The sequence below is a fragment of the Cricetulus griseus genome, chromosome 3 (genome assembly GCF_003668045.3).
Source record: "Cricetulus griseus strain 17A/GY chromosome 3, alternate assembly CriGri-PICRH-1.0, whole genome shotgun sequence".
Classification (NCBI taxonomy): domain Eukaryota; kingdom Metazoa; phylum Chordata; class Mammalia; order Rodentia; family Cricetidae; genus Cricetulus; species Cricetulus griseus.
Window position 1 is genome coordinate 50,928,080 of NC_048596.1, and position 26,581 is coordinate 50,954,660.

The following is a 26,581-nucleotide window of genomic DNA, read 5'->3' on the forward strand; positions in this document are numbered from 1 at the left end:
ATGGGACCAGGCTTCTAACCTCAAATCGTCTTCCAGCAATGCTCCATCTTCTCAAGTAGCCTTTCTCAACCTGTGGGTCATGACCCCATTCATAGGGACTGCATATCAGATATCTTGCATACCAGACATTTACATTAAGACTAAGAACATTAGCAAAATCACATTATGAAGTAGCAACCAAAATAATTTTAAGGTTGGGGATCACCACAACATAGGAGCTGTTAAAGGACTGCTGCATTTGGAAGGTGGAGAACCTGTGTCCTATTGTTTCCGTAGCTTTTCCAAAGGTCTCCACAACCTGGGGACTAAGTGTTCAAACTCACAAGCCTATGGGAGACATTTCTGACCCTCAGCCACCACAGGCACCCAGTGCAAAGCACTTAGGGAACAGACACACTTCCCTCCTCCCTCATTATCACAGAAGACAGTTTACTTTCCTATGTCAGAGTCCTGCTTGTTTTTTGTTTTATTAAGTTTGATATGAAAAACATTTATTATGCTTGTCATTTTCTTTGATTCTTATCTTCATCAGGACATCTTGCCATTATTGGAAATATCTTTAAAACAAAACAAACTCAAAACAAACAAACAAGGAAACCCTCTGAAGTCTGTCAAAGCTCTTTTCCTCACATGAGATGATCATATGCTCTCTTGCCCTGAACCTGAGCTCTGATTGAGAGGCATATGTGGGACCATCTTTGTTTCCTAGTTCTTGTAGACACAAAGTCCTGGTGGCATCAGGGCAGGGAGCATGTCCCAGCCTCAGACCCCAGCAGGGTAGCAAAGCCTAGCATGATAAATAGAGGCAGTGGTGAGAAAGAGGCCAGAGCTGTTTTACAGAGAGGGGACTCATGCATGGTGAGTTAGAGACACTTTCCTGTCTTCATCTCCCTTTAAGTTGTGTGGGAGGCAGCTGTGGGTGTTTGTCCTAGAGTGGAGGGTAGCAGGCCTCTTAAGCCCCCAGTTTTAAAAGAGCACAAAAGGATTATTGGTATTTGCAATTAATTTAATGAAGTAGAAAGAAATGCCTTGAGATTCCAACAATTGTCTTGCATTTCATGGACAGAAAGATACAATCAAGAAGGAAAAGTTATGATTTGTGGTATCAGCTGCTGGCTTCTGATCCAAAGGTCTCGTGGAAGGTTAATATGATGAACACTCTTCACTGTTGTTTATCGCTTCCTGAAAAATAAATGAGGAAGTGACTTAAATTTTGAACTTTGACTGGAGAGCCCAATATTGAAGAGAAAAAGATTTTGTATTTAAATTTTTTTTCAATATTTTCAATTACTATTAAAAACTCAAGAAAAGTCCCAGAGAAAAATCTGACTAGGGACATGTGTCCGATCATTTAAGAGAAAAGGAGTCATGAAAACAATAGCAGTATCAAAACCAAAAGGATTTTGGATTTTGTTCAAAGACTCCTCTTGATTGCCTTTCCCCTCTAAATCCAAACCTCCTGAGCTGCTTTCATAGGAACTCATTCTTTGTCCATCTGAAGCTATCGGTGTCTCTGGACAAAGGTATTTGATGACTCGCAATTTGAACTGCTCTGCTATTAGTCTCTCAATATTTGCACAATTGAATCCTTGCTTAGAGAAAGAGTGTGACTTTCAAAAGTTCCTCAATGTTCTTCAAAATGAGATCTATTAGAAGCAAATAGAGAGCCCCCCACTAGTACTTTTAGGCCTCGTGTATTACTGTGGTTTTACTTAAAACTGGGCATATTCCTGAGATTTGGCACATGTAGGATGTTTAAAAGTGATCAGAAACACTTTAGATAAATTCTTGGAACTACATTTTTACACTTGAAAAGATTATATGTACAGTACATTATATTATATTTATTAAAGGTTTTACTTATTTATTTCAAATACAGTGTTATGCCTGCATGTATCCTGCATAACAGAAGAGGGCACCAGATCTCATTACAGATGGTTTTGAGCCACCATGTGGTTGCTGGGAATTGAACTCAAGACCTCCGGAAGAGCAGTCAGTGCTCTTAACCTCTGAGCCATCCCCAAGGCCATGCTTTTTTTTTCTTAAGAGACCATTAGTCATGTTGTTCTTAAAACTCTAATCTCCACTTTTTCTTTATTGGTGCCAAATAAAAGGGTCCCTGATCACTGACACAAAGCAGGGCTTCCTGAGAATCAGTGTATTTTTCTCTGACTAAAGGATTTGAGGGGTTTCTCTGTGTCATGACTTGCTTATATGTGTGTTCATGTATGTATGGCTATATAATGCAAAAAGGGATAATTGATAATTACCTCCATCACAGCAAAATTTGTCAGAGTCTCCTCAGACTGGTCATTAAAACATTGCTTGAACTTTTCCACAGCAGTTTCGTCATAAGGAAAAGCTGTGTATGATTTAACCACTTCGTGATATTCTTCCAGAGTCACATTCCCGTCAATTGTCTGTGCAATAAGATTGTCCATTGCATTGCAGCCAGAACCTGGAACGACATGACATTCATCACTGGAGGTTAGAACTCGTTAGAGGTTACCTCTCATGCCAATCATCCTCTTGAGTACAAGTAGAGACACAGATTAGCTAAGGAGATGGAGCACTGCCAAATCTGGGATAGAAAATGCAGGCTGAGAGATTCCACTTAGAAACTGCAAACTCTGACCCTGACTTCTCAGCACAAAGAAGCCAAACCCTCACTGACACAATCCTCACTGACAAGGACACTGGATAGATGGCAGGCCACAGTGGTGGGCATGGCAAGCATTTTGGGTCTTTGATTGGTCAAAGCCTGCCACATTACTATTTTGAGAACATCATGGAGTATGTTCAAATATCCTGTACCTATCATGACTAGAATATTGTCCACTTTGCTCTGTTAACTCTAGCATCTGCATCACAAAGCATCTTAAACAGAAAATCTAGTACTTGAAGTGACCTCATCAGAAAATGGATGCAGACTGCAAGATTCCTTCAGGTCTTCAAAACTTGCCCCTAACATGCTAACAAGGGAAGTCAACCCTCACACCACCTTTGTCAGCAATGACACGCAAGAAAAAAGAATCCTAGCTGGGCCGTGGTGGAACCAGCCTTTAGTCCCAGCACAAGGGATACAGAGGCAGACAGATCTCTGTGAATTTGAGGCCAGCCTGATCTACAAAACTACACAGAGAAACCTTGTCTTGAAAAACAAAAACAAAACAAAACAAAAGGAAACAAAAAAAAAATGACAAGACCTGCCATGGATATCAGGAGACCTGTGACTACCATGGGACCTCCTGCATAGTAATGACACTTCCCATGCAGCCCCAGCATTGGGGACAAACCCTCATCAGCGATACTTCTATCCCTCATCAGTGATACTTCTTGGATTATCTGGACTAGTACTGAGTTTTAGGGATATTGTATTAGATACTTTGTACCACTGTTGACCTGTTCTGGCTCAAGTGCTATGAATTCTTCCTGTAGAACAGAAACAATGTGGTCCAAAAGCAGCCCACACCCTTCCACAGAACTCACCACTGGCGTAGCAGCAAATGGGGATGGAGGCCAGCATGAAGACCATGACCAACTTCATGGTAGGCAGCTCTTGTGGATTGGTCTTTGGTACAAGATGGAGCTCAGGGAACTTTCTGGAGTTGAGATCTCAGCGCTCCTGTATTTATTCCCTGGGCAGCTACCTTAGTGTCACCCAGGAAACAAGAAGGCAAGTCATGAGAGCAATGTGGCATTGTACCAGACAACATGAGAGAACATGAAACAGAGCCAAAGAGGCCTATGATTTGTTTGTACAAAACAAGGAAACAAATGATTGAAGTATGATGTGTGACAATTGGTAACCTATCCCTAAGTGCTTCCAAAAATAAAGCAGATTACAGCACTATAGTTTGATCTTTAAAAAGATATTCTCTTCCTCCTTCATACCCCTTTCTCCTTCATTCTTCTGTGTTAAAGGTTCAGGGTGTCACTTCTCCTGAATCAAAGGTCACTCTCAGCTCTTAGGGCTCCTTGTTGCTTTATGGGAGGAAAGGAGGAATGATGGGTGTATGAGTGTGTGGCTCATGCAGTTGTGACTTCAGATCCTGGGGACAGGATCTGCTCATGACCGATCCTTGAGCAGCCCTTCTGTCTCTCTGCATTTCCTTTTACCCATGGTAAAGTGAGAATACATTAAACTCTGCTGAAGTTTTATAAGGACAGCAGATACACCATGTAAATAACCTTTCCACATTGCCTAGATAACCACTAATTTGTGGAAGTTTTCCAGTGCTGAAACTATGGACATTAGTATAATGGTCCCTCAGGGTTAAAAACAAACAATAAATGATACAACCAAAAACAAAAGGATTACTCTGAAATCCAGCTGGATCACTTGTGTATATAATGGAATGCACATCCATATTATTATAGCATTAGTCACAATAGCCAAGCTATAGGATCAGCTTAGACGCCCATCAGAAGGCAAGTAGACAAAGAAACTCTGATATATATACACAATGGAGTTTTATTTAGCTGTAAAGGAGAATTGAATTTCCTCACTTATATGATAATAAATTGGCCAGGATATTATCGAGTTGAACAAAATAGTTGAACTCAGACAGACAAATTATCATGTTTTCTATAATATTTGTATGTATTATGCATCTATTCCTCTATCTGTATTTGCATGACATGAAAGTAGAGGCGGAACTATTTGTAGTGAGGAAGGGAAAGGAGATATTGATGGGACCAAATGACCAAAGGAAAATGATGCATGAGTGTGACAGGAAATATCACCTAAAAATTCAGGTTACATAAAAAGAACTAGGCTAGTATCCAAAATGGTGGGAGAAGTAGGGATTTTGCTTTATGTGAATTTCTAAATTAATCTTAAAAATTCTCTGTTGGAAAAACCCTTTTGGCATGTAGAGTTTTCTTCCCAATGTGTCTAAAAAAAATCTTTGTAATAATGGAGAAGCATTGCTGAGGACAGGCAGTTTGTGGATTTGGATAGTGCAAGTGACACCAAATTGTAATGTATCAGTTACAAAGTTGCTCTTTGTGGGCTTCCTATTTCTCTTTTGTCAACATGGGGGAAATGAAAACAAATACATACAAGTAACACTATACAGACTGAGCATGTTACATTTAGGAATATATATGTACACACACAAACACACACATATACAAAATGACAAAATTATATTATAATCTCAAGAAAAATTTACAAAAATAAAGTACAGAATTTTATTATATGCTTTGCTCTAATTTGGTTAAATGAAAGTATGAAGTGAGGTTCATACCTAATTTTAGTTTGTAATAGACTTAATTTCAATGAAAATAAACATAATGACAAGATTGAACATTTAAAATATATTTCAATGATTTTAGCAATGAGACTGAGAGAAGCTCAGGAGGCTGAGTACAGTTGCTACTCGCCAAGCTCAAGTAAGACAAGGAACGTGGACACATGAAATCAAGAGACTAAAAGAAGTAATTCTGCTTCCTGAAAGTCAATTGCACTGTCATGTATTAAACATTTAATATATGCTTCTTCTGTATGAGAAGTGATCAGGAGCTTCATGGAGCTTCCAGGAGCATAAAGAAGGGTGTGGCAAGGGATGGAGGTCATGGAAAGGTCTAGGAAAATTACTGAGGGAGACTCCTGTGTCCTGAGAATGGGAAGAAACTCCTGTTTATCTGAGCATAAGGTCATCTCCCTCATTTCTTGAGTGTCTCCAAATTCAAACCATCTGTTCTGTCCACAGAGTCTCCCCTGTGGTCTGGAGGTATGGCTCACACATGAAATCCTGGCATATGGGACGCTGAAGCAGGAGGATTACATGAGTCTGACACAAGCCTCAGCCTTGTAGTATAGGTTGGACACCTGCCTGGGCTACTGAATGGGACCCAGTCTCCAAATAGAAAACAAAACAACAGAAACAAAGCCACCCACTGATTCTGAGTCAGAGGAAACACTTCCTCTCTCTTCTACCCACCAGATCTCTCTATCCCTTCCTATCTTCCTGTCCTTTCAGGTTTGTGTCTACTGTGTGTCTCTTCAGCCTTTAGGGAAGTATAAAGGAATACAGGTGTACTCCCAAAATCAAGTCAGTACACAACACTAAACACTGTGCGAGGAAGGTTCTATCTCAGTTGCTGTAGGCTCACCATTGAGGCTGAGGCCCTCACTAAGGATAGGAAAGGGCTTCCTAGAGAAATCCTAGTCTCTCTAGAGAAATCACAGCAGAAATCCCAGTCTCTCCTAGAGAAATCACAGCAGAAATCACAGTCTCTCAAGAGAAATCACAGCAGAAATCACAGTCTCTTTAGAGAAATCACAGCAGAAATCCCAGTCTCTCCTAGAGAAATCACAGCAGAAATCACAGTCTCTCTAGAGAAATCACAGCAGAAATCACAGTCTCTCTAGAGAAATCACAGTCTCTCTAGAGAAATCACAGCCGCCCCTTCCACTCTTCTCAGCCCCCAGAACCACATGCAGACACATCACGGGGAAAGCCAGTCCCTGTGGGAGCACCGCATAGGTGGCAGGTGTGGAGAAGGATGTGGTGATGAGTACAGGTCTCTCTCTTAGAGAGGGACTTGAGAAACCTGGAGTCTCCTGCTGTGCTGTGCAGAAGGGACAGGCTGGGGATGGTGGCTCCAGGAAAGCCAAGGCCTGAATTCTCCCCTGTGGAAGGGTCTGAGGAGTGATTGACGCTGCAGGGAAGTGGGGAGTGTAGGGAGTCCAAACATGAAGCAACAAAGCCAAAGCAAGCAAAGCACCTAGGGAAGAAAATACATCAATGGCTTGAATAACAGACATCTAACTTGGAAAAGATGTGTCCCAGTGCAGGGGCCTCTGCTGGAATCTCTGTGCTGTGAAAGTATACCCCACCCCTGTCTGGACTTCAAAAGAGCCTAAGGGGAGGGGCTCTTACATGTGTCTGAAGTTGATCTAGCCTTGGGGTGGAGGGAAAATCCAGAGAAGATGGGAATGTGTTTGCAGAAGCAACCCTGTAACCTTCAATTGCAAACACTTATAGGTTATTTATTTTACTTGCAAGATTTTTTTTTTTTTTGGTTTTTTGAGACAGAGTACCTTTGCAGCCTATCCTGGCACTTTCTCTGTAGACCAGGTTGGACTCAAACTCACAGACATCCACCTGCCTCTGCCTCCTGAGTGCTAGGGTTAAAGGCATGTGCCACATATGCCAGGCTACTTGCAAGATTTTTAATAATAAACTTTGAAATTGAAAAAGAAAATTTATAAAAGAGCATTTAAATAGGAAAATTTTCTCTTTTTCTGTATCTTATTTTCTATAAATACATGTCACTTGATTTGAAGTCTTTCATTTTTTTTCACATGCCATGAAGTATGAGTTGCCAAAAACTGTTAATGTGACTGTTTGTTAAGTCATCTGTGAACCAATGGGCACCTGAGTCTCATTCTCTCAGGTCATAACCTTTGTTCCCCTGGAGAACATGAGTTTCTCCATTGTTCTACCCTGAGATTTCCAATTACACCAGCCTTTGTTTTAGAAAATGCCCCATAAATACTTGGACCAGGATGTGGGACTTTCTTTGGCCGTACCACCCTGAATGCTTCCAGTTGGGGCAGGATGTACAGACATTGAGGAGTGCTAGAATTCTCTAGTCTCGGGCTTATTTTGAAGCCTGGAGATCATCTAGTGCCAGCTGGGTCAACAACACTGCTATTTTACCATATTTGACCCCCTGCATCTCCACTATGCCCTTTCTGGACCAAGTTATTGTCATTTGATTCCTCAGAGAAAAAGTACCGACAGAAGACATGAAAATTAGAAAGCCCAGTCTCTTCACTCTAGACACCTGCACCTCCTGTGGGGTGCTTTTAAAAGGAATGAGAAGCTTCTAAAGGGGACCCCAGTAGATGACAAGCTGAGTTCATTAAGGTCTGAGGCACAGGTAAATCATCATTAAGTCCTGGACAAGGACACAGTGTTACATTTCATTGTCAGAGTCCTTGCCTGACTTTGGACTAAAGGACTCTGGCTGTGAACTAGGAGATGAAAGCACACACCTAGGTAAACACATGGCTCATCTCTGTCCCCTCCCAAACAAGCTGCGTTCTTGGCATCTTCTGGTCCCTCTGAAAGACATGAAGAAAGATGTCAGAAATAATCCTGACATTAAATAATGCACTCATTAAGTGCAATTGAGAACTGACTTGGGCAGAGAAAGAGCTCGGCATACACTGTGCAAATGAAAACTACTTTGAGATCCATCTCACATGGCCAGAAGACTATGGTCAAGAGATCAAATGAAAAGACATTCTGACAGGGATGTGGGGAAAGGGAAACCTTCATTCATTGTTAGGGGAGTATCACCTGCTGGAAGCATAATGAAAGTCAGTGTGAAGTCTTCCTCACAAAACTATAAATAAATCTACCATGTGACCCAGCTCTACCACTCCTGAGCATAGAGACTGGAAGGACTCTGGACTACAGTGCCCACTCACTGCTGCTCTATTCACAATAGCTAAGAAATGGAAATACTGCAGACGTACAGAAACTAATGACTGGATCATGACAGTGTGGGACATATGCGTAAGGAAATTTTATTTGATGCAAAGAAAAATGAATTTTTGAAATTCGCAAGTAAATAATTGGAACTGGGGGAAAATACATACTTAGGGAGGAAACACAGACCCAGAAAGACAATCTCTGTGCTCTTTCTTTTGCAGATCTTAACTTTAAATCTTTGAGTGCCTTTAGAAATCAGGCAACCAGAAAGCGGCCATTGTGAGGGTGCTGAAGGGAAGGAGGATAGCAGAGCACAGGAAGTATGAAGAGAAGGAAGAGATGCAGTGGAGGAAAGGGTTAAGTAGGGAGGGGTTTGGGAGTACAGAGAGAAGGTGGGGTAGAGCAGGGTAACTAATGCTAAGGATGCTTGAAAAAGCCATATGGAAACTTGCGATTTTAGAAGCTTCCACATGTACATACAAAATAAGAGTTTTTATGGAGACTCTCTATTTAGGGTATTGATGATTATCAAACAGAAAGTTCATTGCCAGGCTCAGGACCTCACCCTGTGAGTTTTCAGTCAAAGAAGTCAAAAGAAAGTCTCATAGATCCAAACAATAAAACAGACTATTGCCACAGAATGGTATTGGCACATTTATAGACATGCACACCAGTGAACTAGAATAAAAGATGTAGAAGTAAACTCACACAGATGCTGCCACCCAATTTCCAAAGAATGTCGCAAAAATATACATTGTAATAAAGATCACTTCTTCAATAAACCGTGTTTGGAAACTAGCTATCGACATATAGAAAAATAAAACTAGTCCGGTTCAATCCCACACTCAGGCAGCATAGGCAGGAGATATCTGTGTGTTTGAGGCCAGCCTGGTCTAGGCAGTGTGTTCCAGGACAACCAGAGCCACACAATAAGATCCTGTCTCAAAAACAAAGAACTAACATTGCATCCCTTACCCAGCACATAAACAATTCAAAGTGGATTAAATGCCTTAACATGAGGCCTGAGAGTTTGAAATGCCTGTAGGAAAACAGACAAAATGTTTTATGACACAAAATAGGTAGTGACTTTTTGAAAAGAACTCCATTGAGACAAAATACTAATCTCAAGGACAGACAGTTGAATAAAACTGAAATACTTTTAATGGAAACAATTACTGGAGAAAAGATACAATTTAAAGAATGGGAAAAATGTTTGTTGATTATATATTATACAGATTTACATCTAGAATATATACAGTTGCAGAAAAAGACACCAATAAAACATGACATCCATTCAATAAATGGGATAATGAACTAAAGACAGTTCTGCAAAAATGATACACAAATATTCAATAAATATTTGAAAGCAGATTCAGCATCCTAAATCACAAGGGAAATGCAAATCAAAATTGCTTTGAGATTCCCTCTCAATCTCGTCAGAAAGGCCATCATCAGGAAAACAAATGACAACAGATGCCAGTGAAGGTGAGGTAAAAAGAAACGCTGATGCACCTGATGATGACACTGTGGATACGATGAAAGTGGCTGTGGAGAGATAAAAAAGAAAAGACCTAGCATATGGCCCAGCTACACCACTGATGACTATAACAATAGAATAAGTAAGTCAATATACCAAAGGAATATTCTTGAGACCATCTGCACCAATGATGTCATTATGAAATGATCCTGCTCAGCAGATGATTGGATAATGAAAATATGGTATACACACATGTCATATTTTGTTCAGACAGAAAGTAAAACAAGGCATGCCATTTGCTTGAAAATGTGTGCATGTTGTTAGCAGAAATAAAAAAAAAGCCATACTCAAAATGACAAAAGTGCCATGATTTCTCCTCTTTGTAAAGCCTAGATTTTATATAGATGAATAAAAACCACAGGCCAGCATTGGCAGGGAGGAAACGGGGATAATCAGGCAGGATAGACAGGGAAGACAGTCAAAGCATATGAAAGACTGAAAGGGTTTTTTTTTTTTTTTCATGCCATCCCCAACTAGGTACAATGGACATATGTCAATTAAAAATTAGTAACAAATGACCTGACCTTGTTAGAGCATGGAGACCCTAGTCATAAAGCTGCGGAAACAGCATTGAACCGAACCAAGCCCTCTGAATGTGGGTGCCAGCTAGGAGGCCAAGACTGTCTATGGGACCTCTAACAGTGGAGCCAGTGTTTATCCCTAGAGCACAAATGGACTTTGGGAGCCCATTCCCTATGGAGGGATACTATTGCAACCCAGATACAGCAAGGAGGGACTAGACCCTCCCCCAAATGATATGACACACTTTGTAGGTCCCTGGTGGAGGACCTCACTATCCTTGGGGAGGAATTGGGGGATGGGGTGGGGTGGGGAACATGGGATGATGAGAGGGCGAGGGAATGGGGGTATGGATATGTAAATATGAGTAGCAATTAAGGAATTTAAATAAAAAAATCATTAAAAAAGATTTATTGTCATCCTTGTTATGGTCATTAAGGAATTCTCCTACTTTCATTTTCTTCCCCCACTCTATTTCTTCCTCCTCTTCTTTTTCTTCTCAATTTCTCTTCTTCTATCAAGTTCAGACATGATCTACTCCACTCTGACTTAGTACAAACAGCTGAAAAGAATGAACTACCATACCCATGCTAAGGAAAAGAGAATTCACTCACCATGGACAGCCTTTCCAGGATCTTTAAGTTGAATACAGAACGTATTCAACACTGGGGAGGCAGAGGCAGACAGATCTCTGTGAGTTCAAGGCAAGCCTGGTCTCCAGAGGGAGTGTCAGGATAGGCTCCAAAGCTACACAGAGAAACCCTGTCTCTTAGGGAAAAAAATAAATCGTTTTTAATTTTTTAATTTTTCTCATGTTGATATAATCATATATTATACACTAAGCTCATCTCTCACACTAGAAATCAGTCTCAGTCTTCTGTATGTAGACATCCATTTTTTGCAGCACTGATTGTTGAAGATTCTATATTTTTCCCAAAGGGTAATTCTGGCATCTTTGTCAGTGTGTGTGTGTCTGTGTGTGTGTGTGTGTGTGTGTGTGTGTGTGTGTGTGTGTGTGTGTGTGTGTGAAAAATCATAATTAAGGAAGAGGTCATGAATTTGAGAGGAAGGGTGAGGACACAGGAAAAATTTGGAGGTGTAAGAAGGAGGGTTGGGAATGATGTAAATACAGTATTCACCTAATTCTCAAAACATTAAATTACAAAAAAGAGAAAACCTTAAAAACTTAGGTGGCTGAAGTTACATGGGCTTTTCTCTGAATCTTTTGATCCATTGATCTACAGAAGCAAATTTCAATCTGTGGGTTGTGACCTACCCTTTCACAGGGGTCACATAACAGATATCATGCATATCAGATATTTACATTATAAGTCAATAACATCAGCAAAATTATGGTTATGAAGTAGCAACAAATAATTTTATAGTAGGGGTCCTCTCAACACAAGAAACTGCATAAAAGGGCTTCAGCATTAGGAATGCTGAGAACCACTGATCCACAGTTTACTTTAGGCTAGTATACTATTTTTATTACTATAGTTCTGTTGTATCGTTTGAAGTCAGGTATTGTAGTATTTTCAGGGTTGTTGATGGGTTCGTTTGTTTGTTTGTTTGTTTGTTTTTGTTTGCCAAGCTTTAGCTATTGGGGGATTTTTGTTATTACAATTCAATTAAAAGATGGTTGTCTTTTTTTCTATTTTTGTGGAAATTTTCATCAGAATTCTGAATGGAATTGCATTAAATCTGTAGATCCCTTTTGGGGAAGCTGGCCATTTTTACAACATTGAATCTTACAATCCATGAATATTGGTGGTCTTTCCATGTTCTAGCTTTTTCTTCAATTTTATTTTTTAGTGTCATAAAGTTTCCATTAAAGAGGTCTTTCATTTCATTATTTAAGTTTATTACATGGCATTATTTTTTAAACCACTGAATTGTATACTTTAATGGGTGAATTATACATCCCTCACCTGTAGATCTTAAAGTTAAAAATGGGTTCCAATTACTGAAATGTGTCATTAAAATACAGGTTTCATAAATATTCCAAGGTAATTTTATTTTGAAAATGAAAAAAAAAACAGAGAAAAAGTGAGCATGGAAGGTTCAATATTTGGGAATGAGGAATGACCTAACACAGGTAAAGAGCACTTGAATCTTCAAAATGGATATGACTCTAATTCTTCTGCTTTCAACTCTATTGGCAATTGTTCATTTTTGGTGGTGGGCAATTGCATGAAAACATATTTGATAGAGGAAGTGTATATCCAGTTTGAAGCTCCATAGCTTCAACGTGGCTATTGTAAGTATATGGGCATACATTGAAATGTATGGACTTTGGGCCTGCTTATTTTCACTGTACGATGTTGTTTTATTTGCAAGATCTTTGATTTTTTGAGCATATGCTTTGGGTGGGAAAACTTTTCTAAATTTTTTCTGAATATATTATCATTATAGGAAGGCTACTGACTTTTATGTGTAAATTTTATATTCTACTACTTTGTAGACCTAAGAGTTTTATCAAGTTTATCACATCTAGGCATTTTCTGGTAGAGTCCTCAGGGTTTTTATACATAGAATCATGTCATCTGCAAATAAGGATTCCCTTTTCTGCACAAAAATCACCTGAAAATGGATCAAAGACTTCAACATAAAACCCCAAACTCTGGGACTGCTGGATGAAAAAGGAAAGGCACACAGTACAGGACACAGGCATGGGGAAGGGTTTTCAAAGAGGACGGTTGCTGCTCCAAACCCTGTTCACATAGACAGCCCTGGTTCAACTGAGTGGCTCCCAAAACAAAACAATAAGACATGAATGTGGGAGAGGAACTTGTGGAAAGGAAGGAGGACAGAGTGAGAGGGAGACAGGAGAGTGCTGGGGGAGGTCAGTCAGAATGCACGATATACACCTAGGAAATCGCCAAAGAACAATTTTAATGGGAGGTTTTTATTAAGAAGAAAGGAAATACAGAATTTTGATACCTATTGTATGCCACGTTTATATGAAAGTGAAATGCAGCTCTTGCCTAATTTTAGCTCACAGCACACTTCTCTCAATGAAAATAAAAATAGTGACATGATTGAATATTTAAAATTAATCCAAGACAATCATTTCAGCAATGAGATTGATCATTGGGAGAAGTTTACGGTCCTGAGGACAGTTGATACTTGACAAGGTCAAGTAAGGCAAGGAAAGTAGGCACATAAGATCAAGAGACTAAGACAAATATCTTGTGTCTGAAAGCCTAGATCAGTTAAGGACAAGGGGACCAGTTGAAGGAACAAGGAACAAGAAAAGAATAGTTGGCTCATATATTAAAGAATTAAACCAACAGAAGTAAGTGAGAGTGTCGGGAATTGTGTGAGCTCTGATTATCCGCAGTGTGCTTTGTTGTGTGATGACTAATGATGCTGTCCTTCCTATCAATCCACAGAACAAGCTGCCAAGAACAAAGTTGACTTCTCCAGAAAGGACACCTGAGCTCTCCTTCACGCCTACTCACAGCTGCTTGTCCAAGGCTGAATCTTCAACCTCCAGTCAAGTAAAGGTCTTGAGAAGTAAGTGGGACACGGCTTCACAGACCAGGATGTAAAGGTGCTCCACTCGGTGTCCCAAACTTATGTGTCTGTCCTGGCACCTGCTGGGCTGGAGGCCACTTAGGTGGTTTCCATTTCTAAACAATACCCACCCCACACTGAAGGGACTGTGACTGTGACTTGGGTTTTACCTGGATGCTTGATGGAGGCCATTCTCTGGAGAGTGAATAATGGTCACTGGGTGAAAAAAAGACGCTTGTTTGTGGAGCTAGTTTAAGGGGACAATGAGGGAACCCACAGGACACTTGTGCTTCTGGTCTGAATTTTTCTCTCTCCAGAAGCGACTTCCCTCAGGCTTCCAAATGGAGTTCTCAAACTGCAGGTGTCCGGCTTCCTGCACATGTGTGAGGCAGGTTTTATGTCTCAGCTGACATTGCACAGGTGATTCAGTCACAGAATCTGTGCAAGGAGAGTGGAGTCTTCAGAAAGAAGAAAGGTGTTGTACCAGTGACGGCTGTTCTGCTCCAAGACTCATGGTAGCCTCAGATACTGACACATGAGCAGAGTTGGCCACTCCAAATGCCTTACAACACCTAACAGGAGGAGACATATGGAGAGAACTCTTTCTCAATGCTTTCTACATTTTTTGAGGTAAAAGCATTTCCCAAGGGTCTCTAGAAGATAGACTGATGGCTAGAATACAGTTCAGCGATAAATAAATAAATAAATAAACACCAGCTCCCAAGAAATAAATAAACCTGGCTGAGATGGCAGGCAATATTCTTTTCATATCTCCAAGACTGTTGGCCCTTGCAGTGTTTAATAAAATTTCATTTAAAATAAATAAGCAGAGCCAGTGAGATCACTCGGTGCATAAATGTATTTGTGGTTGAGTCCAGCCATGTGAGCTCAATACCTGAGGCACAGACCTTAGAAGAAAAGAACTGACACAATTGTCCTTCACCTACACTTTACATGGAAGCATACACACACACACACACACACACACACACACACACACACATACTAACACTGCTGCTTTTATGAGCTGATTTGTAACTGGGTGCCTTGCTCAGGGGATTTATAAATTGTAACTGGTTTTTGGTACAGTTTTTGTGTTTTCGACATATAATATCTTCAGACAGTGTTCTCTTTCTATTATGGCTACCTGTGACTTTTCTGTGTACAATTGCTATGGGTAGGACTTTCACAGTTTGAATAAACAGAGAAAGTAGACATCCTTTGTTACAGGATGTCACTGACTTACTATAAGTAGTCTTTTTATATTAAGATACATTTTTCATGCATAATTAAGTCCATAATTTTATAATAAAGAATTGTTAATTTTGAAAAATAATTACTGTTAGGCAGCATTCAGGAGGCAGAGGCAGGTGGATCTCTGTGAGTTTGAGGCCAGCCTAGTCTACAAAGTGAGTTCCTAGACAGCCAGAACTTTTATACAGCGAAACCCTGTCTCAAACAAGCCAGAAAAAAATATTATTACACTACTTCTGTTTTTATGTATCTGTGGACATACATTTGTCTCTGCAAGCATGTGAAGGCCAGGGGAAAATCAATGGGAGACAGATCTCTCCTTTCACTGTGTGGGCCACACGGATGAAAACTCAGGTCAGTAGACTTGGTGGCAAGCATTTTTATTCACTTAACTATCCTGCCAGCCCACAGAAGTGTTCTTGTTCGGTTTTATATGATGTTCTTCCATCACCAACTAAGAGGATGAAGGGGTTTTTCTTCCTCATTATGCTGATGCAACACAATGTGTATATATGTGCATTTGTTGAGTCGTCCTTGCAACACTGTTGATGACAGTAAAGAATATATGCTTTTGGATTATGTTATTGGTAGTGTTGATGAGTATTCTTACAAGTATGTTCATCAAGGATACCAGAGTTTTAGGGTTTGATGTGTGAGTGTGTGTGTGTGTGTGTGTGTGTGAGTGTCGTTGTGTGATTTTGGATCAGTGAAATGCTGGCCTGACAGGATGTTTTAGGAACAATTCCCTACAATGCAGTTTTGGAATAAAATAAGAATATTCTTAGTTTTCCAAATGTTTGATAGAATTCAGTAGTAAAGCCATTTTGTTCTGGTCTTACTATTCTTCATATGGAAACTTTTCAAATATATATATATATATATATATATATATATATATATATATATATTACAATCACAAATTGCTGTCTATTCAGGTTTTTAAAAAATCTTCATGAAAAAAAATCTTCATGATTCCATTTGATAGAATACATACGTTCAGAAATGGCTCCTGTATTCTGTCACATTTGTTGCCATGAAGTTGATCAGAGGGACCCCTGCCAATCCTTTGTTTTCTTTCTGTGAAATAATTGGTAATTTCTCACTTTTCATTTCATATCTTCCCATTATTCTATATTAGTCTAGATGTGCATTTCCCTAGTTCATAGTTTTCAAGGACTGTCTTTGCTTCATTGGTGTTTTCTATGCTTTCTGCTCTGTATTTTTTGCTTTGTCTTATTCAGTGGTTCCTTCCTTAACTAATTTGGAGCCTATTTTGTTTTCTGCTTCCAGTGCATTGAGGTTATTCTTTCTTTCAGATCTTCCTGATCTTTTGATATGGTTATATGCCAGGGTTTGGATGAGTGTTGGCAAAGTCCAAATGCAAAGCTCTATTCCAGGGCAAGTATTTGGAGGTTCTGTGCCCTGGAAAATGTCATCCTGTTGTCCAGAAGCCACCTGTACCTGTTGAGATGGAGAAAACTCAAAAGCTCAAAAGTAAACTGAAACTTCACAAATTACTTCCTTGGATGTGAAAGGTCACCTGAAAGAACAATGATGGTCCCATGAGGCTGTTCTCCTGGGCTACAGCCCATGAGGATGGAGGAAGGTAAATGGATCAGCCCTCAATGATGCAGAAGGGGGGCCTAAACCAGGTCTTGTGAGCTGCCATGTGTATGAAGGGCGGGACCAGTAAGTCTCACCATGTATAAATATCCCTGGGCTAGGGTCTCTGGTAGACTGCATTTGCTCACCCTTTGCTAAGTCTGAAAACAAACTGAGCACCATGAGGCTGTCCCTGTGTCTTCTCTTGGTCATCCTGGCTGTTCATTGCTATGAGGGTGAGTATCACTTATGAACAATCCAGCCATAGCTCCTGGTAAGTTTGCCTCTCTGAACAGTTAGTAAGTTTATGTATGACAAGGTTAAAGTGAGGAAAAGATGATCTAAAATTTCTTCCATCCTTTTTATCTAGCCCTCATAAAAGCCCAGATACATTCAACTAATTTTATCCAACTTAGGAAGCTTGATGAGGTGGGGGGAGGACAAGACAGCATTATAACAAAGTTCAGGAAATGCTTTTCATCAGAAGGAGTTTGTTGTTTGTGTTACTTTTCAGTTTATTGTCTTTGTACCTGGGAAGGTGACTTGAGAGAGTTCTGTTCCACAGTCAGTGTTTTCTGAGTCTGTGAGTTACAAATCTCAAGTTCTTCCACTAGACTCTGAGAAGAAGAAGGCTGGTGTAGCCTGATCACTTTTCTGGGGGTCCTACCAATTACAGGGTTAGAAACAGTACAGTCATTACCACTAAGACATCCATTTTCCTAAAATTTTCTTATGTTTTGCAAACAACCCATTTGTGTGTGAACAGTAGATTCTACATGCTCAGTACCCTTAAAATGAACCAAGTTCCATGGGCAGCTACTCTCTTTTGTTTTTGCATCTCCCTCTGACTGCCTAACTACCCCTCATGCAATGGTCTACAATATGCCCTTGAGCCCAATGGAACCTGCTTTTGGTACACATCAGATGCTGTTTGGGTGCCTCCCAAGGACTGTATTGTCCTGTCCTAGGGAAAACTGGCTCAGGTGATCCATCCCTGACATCCAAGCTAGGTAAAGCTGAAACATGAGAAACTTTCTGAGGCCAGCCCACACCACCTCTGGAGATCGGGACAGGTGTTGTTTATTTATTTTGCTTTTTAAAGAGTCTTGAAGGGAATGTGGAACCTAGATTAGGAGAGCTGATTTCTTCAGTTCTGCCAAAACATTCATCTGGATCTTTAGAAACCATAGGGAGGTGTCAGCTTCTCCTATCACCCTCCCTAGAAGGGTCTCAGCATCCATGTGGAAAGGCAACGCTTGTCACAGTTTCCAGGATATGCTCTGGTGTGAGTCAGAGCATATCCTGATTAGTTGATTAACTAATCAGGTTGATTATCCAGAGCAGTTGATTAACTCAGCTGCACAGTGGTGGCACACACCTTTAATCCTAGCACTCATTAGGCTGAAGCAGGCAGATCTCTGAGTTGGGGGAACAGCCTGATATGCAGATCATGTCCAAGACAGAAGAGACACACAGAGAACACTATCTCAAAACAAAAAGAAAGAAAGAAAGAAAGAAAGAAAGAAAGAAAGAAAGAAAGAAAAGAAAAAACAAAAAAAAAAAACCCTCTTGTAGCTTTAGCTTTTTACCTTGAATTGTACTTGATGCCATGACCTAATTCCATCAATTTCAAAATGTCGCCATTCTACACATAAGCAGTCTGGTTGGTTTTTCCTTTTCCCATCTCTTGTAAAATTCTAACTCTGTTATTCATGTCAAAGTTGCATGACACAAAACTTCATTTTTCAACTATCAAAGACTCATGAAAATGCTACAGGAGATGCAGTCAAACCTCCAACTGTTAATGCTTGAAAAATGAATTTCAGCAAGTCACAGAAACTTTGGGAGTTGTGAATGTGAATTCAAATACAGAAACGTAGAGTCAATGTTAATCTTTCTTCAGTCCTTGCTGTGTGGCCTTGAGGAAGTCACGCTGTTCTTTGTCAGTCACAGGAGTGAGCTATAATACTGTTTATCATGTCCAGTCTGCAGCCTTAAGTCAGAGAGACTCAAGCAAAAAAATAATAATAATTAAAAGTGAAAAGTAATTTTGGCTAACTGAATTCTTTCCCTTACACTTTCCAGCTGATGCTGCAACGGTCTGTCCAGCAGTTATTAAAGAAAGCACTGTATTCTTAATGGGTGATGAGGAAACCATGAGGAAGGAACTTGAGAAATATGATGCACCTCCCGAGGCTGTTGAAGCAAAACTGGAAGTGAAGCGATGTGTAGACAGCAAGTTGAGCACTTCAGAGAAACAAGGAATAGTAAATGTTTTGGTATGTGCATTTTGCTTTACACACTCAGAACGCCACAAATGACGTTGCCCTGATACTCTGTGGGGAACACATAGAAGGGGGGAAACACTGGAATTATAGATCAACAACTGTCAGTTGATTCAGGAATCCACTGCTAATCTGAGTTCAGTTATAAACTGTCTCTGGGATAGGTGCCTCCTTCTTAGAGATCCACCCTAGATACAACACTCTGGGGCATCCCAAGAAGGCCAAATGGGACCCTCAAAGGGAGGATTCAGGGCTAACACTATTGTTAATCTACTGGGAACATTGCTGAAGTTGCTGTCTACTTAATGAATTGATATTATCTCTCTTGAATGCTGTGGGGAGAGTTGGTGGGTGAGAATCACACAGATAGGAGGAAGGAAGTTAAAGACAACCTCCTTAAGAGCAAAAGACTGACAGGATCCATTTCTCTGCCACATTAGCTGGCCCTGCCAGGAGCCTGCGTCCTCATCTTTCCAACACTTCTTACCCACTTTTGCCCTGGGTGTCCCCTGGTTACCCCATTGGAAAGAAAGTGGAGTTCACAATTCTAAATCATCAGAGGAAGTTATGCCTGAGGAGCTGGAACATACTCTGTAAGCCTCCTAATAGCAGAGACACAGAAAATCAAGCCACACTGTTGAGTCCATTCAGAGTGTATTTGCCTGAATTTGGAAAGATTTCCACTAATGTGCATCATTTGATGTAATTTCCCCATCACAATTCAGTATTTCCCCCAAGCACACTGTGAGATCCTCAGCGCAGTGCTACTCAATGGAGCACTGGTTTGCCATCTGTTCTTCTCCGGGAACTTCCTGATTCTGCTCACCATTCTTCTCTTGCTTTCTATTTATTTCCAGGGACAAGTCGTTCTATATTGTAAACTAAAGGAATTTTGAAACGCAGCTCTTCCTGGTCTCCATTGCTTCTCACAGATAACCTGAATTTCTTTGCCCAATGTGAAGGTTTCAACGTCTTGCACTAATAAATTACTCTCCTTGCATGTTACCATCTGTCTGTTGTTATCCTAAGCCGTGGGTCTTACACTGAATGGGTTTTGATTTAAAAAAAATGATTTTCAGTGATGGTAATAAGTCACAGACATGATCTATATCAATATGACTACCAAGACTGGGCATCAGGCATCAGGAACACTCGGGTCTGGTCAAGCATCATAAGTTTCTCATTTCTGTAGCCATAACTGAAAATTATCACATTGATAATAAGTAATGGCCACTCCTGTGGCCACTGTAGTAAACTGTCTCATTGCTACCCACGTACAACATGCCAGTCGCTGCCCAAGTACTCCAACTCAGTATCTTCCCCATCCAACCCATGGTACTACTTATGGCAAGCTCCATATTCTGAAAGAAAAGCTTTGGCTGTCGTAAGCTTTGTTAAAGTAGATCCACTGTGCTCTCCATTCCTTAAGGAAATGTTAACAACATATGTGACCTTGTGTCCTAATCATATGAATTTACAATTTCCTTCCTTATGTCTCTGAATATTTCTACATTTTCTTCCCCAGTAAAGCAGACATGGTTTCATATCATATCAGGGCACAGAGAAAACAGAAAGTAAAGAATGGTTTTAGTGATGCCTACTGCCTACTGTCTAAACTTGGTCCATATCCCCGAGTCTGATGGGTGCTTGCCCAAAAGGACAGGATGAACACCCCTCAGAAAGTTCAGGTTACTAAAATCCCTACCTTTTATGGCTGACCAAGCAAACAAAAGAAAGCAAGAACTCTTCTGAGAATGTTATACACTCACGGGCAACACTTAAAAAAGCATACAGCACCATAAATGTTCAAGTAAAACTGATGTTGCAACTACATTGCATCTAGTGGGAAAGAAACTGAGGTAGAATGCAGTTGGTCGTTGTTTTACTCTTGGGCTCTTTTGAGGGGGCTTGCAACCAGCTCCCAAATAAATCTCAGAGTCTTATTATTAGTTATAAAAGCCCTGCCTTACCTTGGCTCGTTTCTAGCCAGCTTTTCTTAGGTCATCCCATCTACCTTTTGCCTCTGGGCTTATACCTTTCTCTTACTTCTATATATCTTCCTTTCATTCTTACTCCATGACTGCCTGTGTGACTAGCCCCTAACGTCTCCCTGATCTTGTTCCTTCTCCTCCTCCTTGATCTTTTATCCTCAGATTTCTCCTCCTATTTATTTGTTCTGCCTACCAGCTCTACCCATCCTTTGTCGTGACTGACTACTGGCCACTCAGCTCTTTATTAAACCAATCAGGTGTTTTAGACAAGCAAAGTAACAGTTTCACAGAGTTAAAGAAATGAAACAGAAAAGAATGCAACACATCTTTGCACTATTAAACAAATGCTCCACAGCATAAACAAATGTCACACATCTTTAACTAATATCCCACCACAATGGAGTGTTTAGGGGAAAAAGAATGGCAGTCACTCAAACCACGTGTACGACACAGAGGTCAAAATTTAAGGAGACAGTAGAAAAATGGAATTGAAAAGAAGAAAACAGAAGGAAAAATTTCCGTAATTAAACCACATGAAATTGAAAATATCACAGAAATCCACTCCTTCTCCACACTTGTATTTGGGTGATATGGAGAATTTCGATGAAAAACAAAAAAACAAAAAAAAATAAATAAAACAAAACAAAACAAAAATCCACTAAACTGTCTCAATGTAGTGGGACAATGTAGTGGAAACCTATCAGAAAATTTTCTGGGTAATATGGCAGACAAAAAGCTGCTTTCTTGCAATCCTGTGAAAGAGATTCAGAAAAGAAAGAGACATGGTGATATTTTGTTTGTGATCTACAAATAAACTTGCCTGTAGATCAGAGTGTGGAGCTAAGCCACTTGTTAGCCTTAGAGGCCAGGCAGTGGTGGCAGCCACCTTTGATCCCAGCACTTGGGATCACACGCCTTTAATCCCAGCACTAGCCAGGTGGAGACCAGAGGGATAAGACCCGAGAGAGAGAGGACTATGAGGCAGGAGGAGACAGAAGCTCCTTGCATTCAGTCTGAGGATTCCTAGAGACAGGATCGCCCATTTGATTTAAGGATTCGGTAGAGGTAAGAAGTTTCTTTAGTAGCTGGCTCCTCTACTTCTCTGATCTTCCAGCATGTACCCCCATTGTGACTCTGGGTTTTTATTGTTAACACCTATTATAACTTGTGCTATGGAGGTGGGGGGGGGGGTGCAGGCAAAGAAATTTGCCAAGAAGGGTAGCCTATGCCTTTAATCTCAATTCTCAGTTCTCTGGAGGCAGAGGCTGGCAGGTCTCTGAGTTCCAGACCACCCTGGTCTACACAGCAAGTTCCAAGCTATCCCACACTACATAGTGAGATCTTGTCTCAGAGAGAGGAAGAGAGAGGGAAAGGTCTTCATTACAAACAGAAAGAGAAGACAAGGGTCAGAAATTCACAAGGGTAGTGACAGGATCCTTGCAAAGTGCAAAGAAAAAGATAGCAAGGGGCAGAAAAGAAGCTAGCAAACCCCTCATACCACTGCATGGCTTCCAGGCGGAGGGACTGAAAGCTGTGAGATGCCTCCACAACTAAAGCAGGCAGCCCTGGTAAGATAAGACTTCAAGTCCTACGCTCAGAACAAGCCTAGAGCTACACGGACTTCCCAAAGCAGTTGCAAGTCAACATGACTGAGAGTGCAGGGGCTCCTTATCGTTGTGAGAGGAAACTCCTCATTGGAAAATGGACTTCCTGGAAGGGTCTGAGAATAAGTGACAGCTAGGACTCTGGGAGAGTGAATTTAACCTGTCTGTCACAGTTTGAGAGACAGCCCTGGGCGGCATTTGTGGAGAACAGCAGGGCTAGACACAGACAGGCTGAAAACTTAGGTCTCCAGGGGTGTCTGTTCAGGCAGTGAAGTTCCTAGGGAAACTGATCCCCAGTCAGTGGCTGGGATCTTCCCTCATCACCTGATTAGAATCTTTAGGCGATACTCCTGTGTCTCAGTTCTCACAGTGCCAACATATGGAACCACCTACCTGCCAGGCGGGGTTCTACAACCCATAGACTGAGGTTCTAGCGGCCTCCTTGACTCTCTGCTGCATCCTTCCAGTAGGCTGACAAGGGAGGAAGAGCTCTTGAAAGGATGGACACAGGCCTTCCATCTCCATAGTTCTCAGTGCTGTGCTTGCTTTGAAAGCTCCCAGCACAAATGAGAGATGTGAGCCCCCTGTTGAGGGATATTTCACACGTTGTGAAGATGTGGCATTGTGATTGGTTTAATAAAGAGCTGAATGGCAATAGCTCAGCAGGAAGAGGTTAGGCAGGACTTGTGGAGACAGAGAGGACTCTGGGAAGAAGAAAGGTGGAGTCACCAACCAGACGTGGAAAGGAAACAGGAGGTGCAAGATGGAGGAGAGGTAACTATGCTCCATGGCAGAATATAGATGATTATAAATGGGTTAATTTAAGTTATAAGAGATAGTAGGACAGCTTAAGCTAATGGCCAAGCTTTTATAATTAATAAGAATTCTCCATGTTGCTATTTGTGAGAAAGCGGCCAACAAAAAAACAAAAAAAAAGCATACTACAACCCACTTCCTCCTCCAACAAGCACATTAGCCAGCCAAGGCAATCTAGCTGAGTGGTATGGTAGAGTGAAAGAACCACTCAGCCCACAGACTGCCCAGTAAATGTTTCCTACAAAGGCCCCTGGAGTGCAAGTAAATAGAATTTAAAAGGGAAAGCCACATCTGTGAAATACCAGACTTTTCAGTAGTGGCTCAACACCAACAGAACCACAGGAAAAATGAAACACCACAGTTCAACAGGCTCTCTCTCTCCCCTCCCGACTCGTGCAACCAGGAGTCTCTGGCTTTCTTGTATTATTATAGTTTTTTGAAGATTTTGAACAGTGGATTTTGATCATTTTCACCCCCCTCCCTTGGCTCCTCCCACTTTGTTTCCCCTTTGAGAGGTTGTTTTTTTAACCCACTGAGTCTGATTTGTGATGCCTTCTGCTTCTACAAGTGACCTGCCACAGGGCACACTTTTAAAGAAAACTGACTCTCCTGCCCGTGCTGGAATTTTGTCTAGCCTAAGCTAGTGCAGGGCTTGTGCACATCGTCACAACTGCTGCAGTTCATACGTGTGCCCACCCTGCTGTGTCTGGAAGACTCTGTCCTTGCAATCATTTTCAAGGACCCAGATACAAGCTGGGCCCATCTTGGTTTTGTTTTGCTATGTTCCTTCCTCATTTTTCTTTTTCTTATGCACTTAGACATCACTGAATTTTTTAAAAGTTTTTTTTTATTTTTTAAACCCTTTACTTCTTGATTTAAATATGCTTATTTTTATTATTAACTGTTTCTCTTCATTTTTAGGGTTTTTTTTATTTGTGCCCCCATTTTCTCCCCTTTTTCTTTCTTTCTTTCTATACTTAGTAGGCTAATATTTGTTTGTTGGCATTTTTTTTGTTTGCTTGTTTGCTTACATATGGTGATGATAGTTGTTTTTGTTGTTGTTGTTGTTGTTGTTGTTGTTTGTTTGTTTTTGGAGAACAGGGTTTCTCTGTGTAGCTTTGGAGCCTGTCCTGGCACTCGCTCTGGAGACCAGGCTGGCCTCGAACTCACAGAGATCTGCCTGCCTCTGCCTCCCGAGTGCTGGGATTAAAGGCGTGCGCCACCAACACCCGGCTGATGGTAGTTGTTTTAAAACAATATTTTAATTTTGTTTTTGCCTTCTAACATTTGTCTAATTTCGTATTTGAACTTTCTCATTACTGGGAAATATTTTTTCTTTTTTCTTTTTTGTTTTCTAATATCTTCCTCATTTGCATTCCTCATCATACCATTTTTAATTTATTCTTTGAAAATGTCATACATTTTATACAATACATCTTGATGATATACACCCCCTCTTGCCCTCCTCTGACTATGCCTTGGCCCCCTCAGCACATTTCTCTCCCACCTTCTTGTCCTTTTTGTATTTGAATGTAACCCCCTGAGTCCAAACAGAGCTGCACATGGGTGCAGGACCATCCACTGGGGCATGACAAATATACCAATGGCCACACCACCAAAGAAGAGTGACTTTCCCTCTCCCAGCAGCCATTGGCTGCCAATAGCCCCTCAGCCAGGGGCCTCAGACACTCTTCCCCCATCCATGTTGACGTTTGTTGGTTGGTTGGTTTGTTTGTTGGCTTTTTGAGACAGGGTTTCTCTGTGTGACCCTGGATGTCTTTGGAACTCACTTTGTAGACCAGGCTGAGCTTGAACTCAGGTAGATCTGCATGCTTCTGCCTTCTGAGTGCTGGGACTAAAGGCTTTAACTGTCATTGTCTCATGCAGGACTTGTGCAAGTAACCACAACAGCTGTGAGTTCATGCATGCGATCACCATGTCATATCCAGAAGATAGCATTTTTCCAGCACTCATCTCTATCCTCTGGCTCTTACATTCTACCCGATCCCTCCTCTGAGATGCTCTCTAAACCTGGGGGCAGAGGGGGGCAGGAGGTGGACACTGATGTCTCCTCTAAGGCTGAGCAGTCATAGTCACAATCAACAGTTTGACAAGTTATGTGTGGTGATATATTGTCTATGATTTACTAAAGCTCACCTGAGGATTCAGAAAGCAAAGTCAGACACAAGCCATAGAAGCCAGGCACACACCTTTAATCCCAAGACTCAGGATTAAGAGGTAGACGTATCTCTGTTAGTTCAAGGCCACACTCAGCTACATGAAGTCAATTCAGTCCTAAAGAGAAACAGCTCACTCAAAGATAATCTCAGCACTTGGGGTCACAGGCCTTTAATCCCACAACTCCTGAGAGGTATTTAAGACAGGAACAGGGTCTCAGAGTTGGTATTCATTCTCCAGTCCACATTGAGGATAGGAAGACATTGAAATTTCCAGCCACGCTGAGGAGAGCATAGCAGTCTCAGTGAATCTGAGGAGCAATGTAGTCAGGATCAGTTTGAGGATTGCTTCTTTGGCCTGAGCTGAGGTAGAGGTAAGAGCTAGTGATCAGCTGCTTTGCTTTTCTGATCTTCAGCTTGAAGCTTGAACCCCAATATCTGTCTCTGGATCTTTTATTTTTTGTGCTACAGTTAAGAGTCTCTGCTTTCACCACTGCCCACTGCAAAAAGAAATTTCTCTGACCAAGACCTAGAGCAGCACAAATGTGCAGATAGATATAAACCAGTATTCAGAAGGCAGTTTGACAATAAGACCATTTACCAAAATAACAACATTTTGTCCCTGCTAGGTGCCATGTCTTCCTCAGCCACAGATTTTTGACCAGGTTTACTATAAGAGACATGAATTCCCTCCTGTGTGGTAGGCCTCAAATCCAGTCATAGAGTGGTTGGTTATCCCTATAACATCTATACACACACATACACATTATTACATCTGCAGGCATATCTTGCCTGGCAGGCTGGTATTGTATTGTGCAGGGTCCAGG

The 26,581-nt window shown here is 41.0% G+C and overlaps 1 protein-coding gene across 1 annotated transcript in view; it reads right to left on the minus strand.

Moving 5' to 3' along the window:
* Window positions 1-1,049: 1,049 nt before the first annotated feature.
* LOC100756762 (secretoglobin family 2A member 2) overlaps window positions 1,050-26,581 on the minus strand; it is a 36,590-nt gene continuing 11,058 nt past the window's right edge. The window contains exons 2-4 of the mRNA XM_027408310.2: window positions 3,490-3,650; window positions 2,271-2,458; window positions 1,050-1,182 (exon numbers count right to left, since the gene is read on the minus strand). Coding sequence (XP_027264111.1) covers window positions 1,144-1,182; window positions 2,271-2,458; window positions 3,490-3,547 — 285 coding nt within the window. The 5' untranslated portion in view covers window positions 3,548-3,650 and the 3' untranslated portion in view covers window positions 1,050-1,143. The remainder of the gene's footprint in view (window positions 1,183-2,270; window positions 2,459-3,489; window positions 3,651-26,581) is intronic.